The sequence below is a fragment of the Octopus bimaculoides genome, chromosome 3 (genome assembly GCF_001194135.2).
Source record: "Octopus bimaculoides isolate UCB-OBI-ISO-001 chromosome 3, ASM119413v2, whole genome shotgun sequence".
Lineage (NCBI taxonomy): Eukaryota > Metazoa > Mollusca > Cephalopoda > Octopoda > Octopodidae > Octopus > Octopus bimaculoides.
Window position 1 is genome coordinate 161,791,667 of NC_068983.1, and position 6,354 is coordinate 161,798,020.

At 37.6% G+C, this 6,354-nt stretch overlaps 1 protein-coding gene across 1 annotated transcript in view; it reads left to right on the forward strand.

The window, feature by feature from the left end:
- The window catches only part of LOC106867201 (cullin-associated NEDD8-dissociated protein 1), a 71,616-nt gene that overhangs the window by 63,608 nt on the left and 1,654 nt on the right, over window positions 1-6,354 (forward strand). The window contains exons 30-32 of the mRNA XM_014912008.2: window positions 896-967; window positions 1,270-1,441; window positions 4,335-4,481. Of these exons, the coding sequence (XP_014767494.1) occupies window positions 896-967; window positions 1,270-1,441; window positions 4,335-4,481 (391 nt within the window). The remainder of the gene's footprint in view (window positions 1-895; window positions 968-1,269; window positions 1,442-4,334; window positions 4,482-6,354) is intronic.

A 6,354-nucleotide genomic window follows, 5' to 3' on the forward strand; every position in this document is an offset into this window, starting at 1 on the left:
TTTACATGTCACAGGCATGGGACCAGTCAGGTGGCACCAGCATTGACCATACTTGAATGGTGCTTTTTACATGTCACAGGCATGGGACCAGTCAGGTGGCACCAGCATTGACCATACTTGAATGGTGCTTTTTACATGTCACAGGCATGGGACCAGTCAGGTGGCACCAGCATTGACCATGCTCGAATGGTGCCTTTTATGTGCCACAGGCAGGGGACCAGCCAGGTGGCACCAGCATTGACCATGCTCGAATGATGCCTTTTACGTGTCACAGGCTTGGGACCAGTCAGGCAGAACTGGCATCGACTACGCTCAAATGGTGTTTTACACGTGTTATATATATATAGTGTGTGTGTGTATGTATGTATTCTATGCATGTACTTTCCCATTTGTCACAATAAAAAAGGCATTGATGAAGAAGTAAACTAACTGTAATTGCTGATATTGATCTGTTAGATCAATGAGGGTCAAAACTGACCTTTTGCCAGTGCTGGTGCCATGTGAAAAGCAGCCAGTCCACTCTGTGAAGTGGTTGGCATTAGGAAGGCCATCCAGCTATTGAAACCATGCCAAAACAGACAAAGGAGCTTGGAACAGTCCTGTAGCTTGCCACTGTGACAATAAAATAAGAAACAAGTCAATTGATCGGAGATATTTCGGGGTGGGGGGGGACATGCCTTTCTCTTGGGCTCTAGTTGAGTAGTCACAAGCCTGCCTGTTGTCTGCCGTTGCTACTACTACTACTACTACTACTACTACTACTTCCATTAACTCCGTCACCACCACCACTACAACTACTATTTCCATTAACCCCGTCACCAACACCACCATTATCACCACCACCACTACTGCTATTACTACTACTAAAGTGTTTTTATTAATATGTATTTCACAGAAAGAACTAATCAGGGAAGTTGAAATGGGTCCCTTCAAACACACCCTAGATGATGGACTTGACATTCGTAAGGTAAGTGACTTGATACCATCTTGAGATTTTGGGGGCCCTTACAATGTAAATGGGGTTAGCTGTATCCAATGCAAATTTGTGCTTGCAAATCACAGAACTAGATAAATTCTGTTATTTCGATACCTTCACAGGAACGTGTTAATATATTCTGTTACATAGAAACTGGTTTGAAATTGTCAATAATAATAATAATAATTTCTTGCATTTTTTTTGAAAATGATTTTTGTCAATAATAATAATAATAATAATAATAATAAAAATAATTTTAAATTCTTCCTTTTTTTTTTTTTTTTTTTTTACAGGCTGCATTTGAATGTATGTATACCCTTCTGGATTCTTGTTTGGATCGAATTGATATCTTTGAATTCCTTAATCATGTGGAAGATGGTTTAAAGGATCACTATGATATCAAGATGTTAACCTACTTGATCCTTGTACGCTTGGCACATCTCTGCTCCAATACCGTTCTACAAAGTAAGATACTGTTGTATTATTATCAGTTTGCAGTGTAATGTTAAGCGTTTTAATTTTTTTCTTAAATTCTCATTAGTAAAGAAGCCACAAATGTGTGTCAATGTTTAAATTCTGCAATTCACATTGAAAAAATGCACTGATCTCCAAACAGTGTAGTTTGTTGACAATTGCTTGTCAACAAATTGTTTGCAAATTCTGTCTTTTCAAAGAAAAGTGAAATGGAAAGTACTTTACATGAAAAAAATCGGTAAGGGTTTGTGACAGAAAGGGCATCCAGTAATAAAGCAACATCTCAATAATATGTATTCATCCAACCCATGCTGGTACAGAAAAATAGACATAAAATGAACTGATGATTGCTGTGTGTTATCAATTAGTGAAATACAATTTTTGTTGTTTTATTCTTGTAAAATATGTCAATGTTTATTAAAATATTTCTTTAATGAGAGAGGCAATTTGTAGGGTTCTGTCGATCAATAGATTAAAAGTTGTTGGTGTCAAACACCCTCAGCTTAAAATATAGGGTTTTTTGTTGTTTTATTTTAGATATTTGGTGAAAATGTTAAGTGGGAGTTGTCTTGAATTATGCTTTTACTAAATATCACTGGTTAATGGCTGAGAACTTGGCATTTAAAAAGGGGTTTTAATAGTGAAAAAGTGTAACAATTTATTTTTTAATATTGAATCATGAAAATGGAATCAAGACTGGAAAGCAATAATCAGGCTCACCTCTTGACATTAACCATTACAAGAACATCAATTATATACAAGTTAAACTATACATACATATATATATATATATATATGTATATAGTTTAACATTACAGAACAACTATATACAAGTAAAAGTATATATATATAATATAATATAAGAATAACTATATATCTATAGAAGTAAAGCTGTATGTGATTATATATATATAACATAAGAACAGCTACATATCTACAGATGTGAAACTGAATATATATCTTTTTGTAAAACTACATAGTAATTAGAAATGATCTAATTATAAATCTTACAGAGAGAAATAAGCAGCAGTGTTACAATAAAGCAGTTGTTTACTGTCAACTTAATGTGACAGTACCAATAAGGGAATCATGCTGCTGCTATTTAGCCCTAGGAAGCTGGACCACTTCCTGTCGGCCTTGATACATTTCCCGTGTCCTTATATTTGTGAAAGGGAGACAAGCTTCCACACCCAGCTTTAGTCTGCATTCAGGGACATGTTTCTGAGTCATTGTGGTCTAGCTTCCTAGGGCTAAATAGCAGCAGTATGATTCCCTTAATGGGTCTGTCACATTAAGTTGACAGTAAACAACTGCTTTACAGTAATGTGACGGTGTTAAAGTAAATCAGTAATATATATTTACATATGCCAGCGTGGAAAACAGGCATTAAATAATATTGATGATGATGATGATGTTAATGCTGACCTTATCTGATTTAGGATTCAGTATGTTGAACCAATATATTAAATCCTATATCAGATAATGTTTGCATTACGTAAAATATATTATTGATTTACTTCAATATTATCGCATTTCTATATAGTTTTACTTCTGTCAAAGTGGACAGCTATATTTTTATATATTTGATATATCAACGTTGACAGTGTGCTTTTGTTTCACCATTTGTTTGTGAACAGCCCGGTTGTACGTGGAACTCATAGTAGACTGTCAGGCATTCACCAGGGCTCAGTTCTCAGTCCCCTCCTATTCATCATTGTCCTCCGTGCCATAACAGGAATTTAAGACCAGTTGCTCCTGGGAACTACTATATGCTGATGATCTTTCTCTCATAGAGGAATCCATAACAGAACTAGAAAAGAAATTGCAGGTGTAGAAGCAAAACCTGGAATCAGTGGGTCTTAAAGGTAACTTAGCTAAGACCAAGGTTCTAGTAAGCAAGATACAGATAGGACCCTACCCCTTTCGGGTAAATGGCCTTACTCAATATGTAGAAATGGTGTAGGTAGTAATTGGTGTACCCAGTGCAAGCTATGGACACATAAGAGGTGCAGTCAAATTGCAGGAAGGTGAATGGATAAAGTAGTTTTTATATGTGGAAGATGCACAGGTGCCATAAAGTTCAAGGTCACACGGGAAAGGAGGATTTTCTCAAATGTCCTGGAGGCAAGCTTCCCAGAGGTAGAAGATAGTTTCTGTTACCTAGATGAACTAATTAGTGATGGAGGAGGATGTTCTGAAAGTGTAGTTGCTGGAATAAGAACAGGATGGAGAAAGTTCAGAGTTGATACCTCTGTTGGCAATCAAAGCTCTCTCTCTCTCTCTTTGCAAGTGAAAGGCAGATTGCATCAATACTACATGGTAGTGAGACATTAGCCCTGAATGCAGAGGACATGCATAGACTAGAGAGGAATGAAGCCAGCATGTTCCACTGGATGTGCAGTACGCATGTACAACAAACTGCTAAAATATTGAGAAAAATTCTGCATAAGAGGAATCAGATGTAGTGTGCAAGAGAGAAGACTGCATTGCTTTGATCATGATTTTTTTATATCTCAGACTCAGGACCGTAGCTAGGGTGGGGAAAGCGGGGCACATGCCCTGGGCGCTGCTTTGAGTGGGAGGCACAATTTTGACCAAAATCATTTACTAATTAATCCATTAAAAAAACCAGTTATTCATTTTTTTTATGCATGTTTCTGCTTTTTTTGGGGGGGGGCGATTTTGATGCTTGCCCTGGGTGCCGTTTACCCTAGCTATGCCCCTGCTCAGACTGCAAGTTATCTAATGTAAATATTAGCATTCAAATGCACGTGTTTGGTAGTTTTACAGCAAAATGCTGTTATCTTTTTTAAATTCTTAACAAGCTTGTTGTAAAGGTTCAACATTTAAAACTGTGAAATTCCTTTTTGTTTCTTCACCTTAGAACTGGACCGTTTAGTCGAGCCATTGCGAGCTACTTGTACTACAAAGGTGAAAGCACACTCTGTGAAACAAGAGTTTGAAAAACAGGATGAGTTAAAACGATCAGCTATGAGAGCTGTGGCATCATTACTCAATATTACTGACTCAGGTAAATCTTGTTTGAATTAGCATAATTTCTGTTGATTAGTTAATCCCTCAAACCTCTCGTTATCATTTGATTGAATTATATCTGTGGATATGATTGATTATCAGAAGAATTAATTTGTAATGATTGTATTTTTTGATATAGATTGCCCATGTTCAGTCCACTGCAGGACGAGGGCCTCAGCATGTTCTTTCTACCAGGCCTAGCATGGTCTGATGTGGAGGCTGTGAATTTGAACTTGAGATCATACTGGTCTAATGAGCTTACTCTGCCGCACCGGCTCAATTGAAATGGTTTGGCAGAGAGCTGCAGTTTTTATACTCTTACCCGGAAGTGATGTTAACTGCCTGTAGAGTGTACCCGTGTGTGTGTGTGTAAATAATTATTTAGATGTATAAATCAAGGAGTACTCAATACCTACAGTAGTGTGTTTTATTTGTTCTAAACTCATGATTCAGCATGATTTGACAGTTTTTATGTTACCTGAACGAACTTCACACAACGGGATTAGTGACTGAACCACCACCTTTGAACATGTGTGTGTTGTTGTTGTGTATGTCTATGTATAGATGCAGGCTTGTCTGTGTGGTAAGAAGTTTGCTTCCCAACCACATAGTTCCAGGTTCAGTCCCACCGTGAGGCACCTTGGGCAAATATCTTCTACTATGATCTCTGTCCAACCAAAGCTTTGTGAGTGGATTTGGTAGGTGGAAACTGAAAGAAACCCATCATATATGTGTATGTCTCTGTGTTTGTTCCACCACCACCACCACCATTTGACAAGTGTTGATGTGTTTACATCCCCTTAATCTAACGGTTTGGCAAAAGAAACTGATAAAGTATCAGGCTTTAAAATAATAAGTCCTGGGGTCAATTCATTTGACTAAAAATTCTTCAAGGTGGTGCCACAGCATGGCCATGGTCTAATGACTGAAGCAAGCAAAAGATATGCAAGTTGATCTTCAGTGTATTACTACGGCACTCCGTCGGTTATGATGAGGATTCAAATTGATCTGATCAACGGAACAGCCTGCTCATGAAATTAACGTGCAAGTGGCTGAGCACTCCACAGACATGTGTACCCTTAACATAATTCTCAGGGAGATTCAGCGTGACACAGAGTGTGACAAGGCTGGCCATTTGAATTACAGACACAACAGAAACAGGAAGAAAGAGTGAGAGAAAGTTGTGGTGAAAGAGTACAGCAGAGTTCGCCACCATCCCCTGCCGGAGCCTCGTGGAGTTTTAAGTGTTTTCGCTCAATAAACACTCAACACCTGGTCTTGGAATCGAAACCGTGATCCTATAGCCGCGAGTCCGCTGCCCTAACCACTGGGCCATTACGCCTCCACTTCAGTGTATTAATAAGTAATGATAATGTAAGTAGAGCAATGTTGTTTATGTTTAAGAACTAACTCTGACCAGATAGAGAAGATATTGCACTGCAGACAGATTGTTTAGTTTTGTATCCAGTGCCTGGACACTTGTGTTTCTACAACTCTCGCTTAACTGCAGCAAATAGAGACAAGCAACAGTGTAATGGGAGTGGGAACAATATCTCGAATTTTGGAAGCAGTTAGTGGCAGTTGTTGACAGGTGACAAGTATTGAAGTATAAACAGGTTGTGTATGTATGATTTAATATACACGATTACAAAAGAGCTACAAAGAGTTTCATGCTTTTAAGATATATTAAATTGGCAGATTTATCTAATATGCCATTTATCTCCAAGCAATCTTTCAGGCTTGGTTTAACCAGGACACTGAATGCAAAATGTGGAACAGTAAACTATATGTGTGTGTATAGACATACATGTATGTGTGCTTGTGTATATATATGTATATATATATATATATATATATATATATATATATAT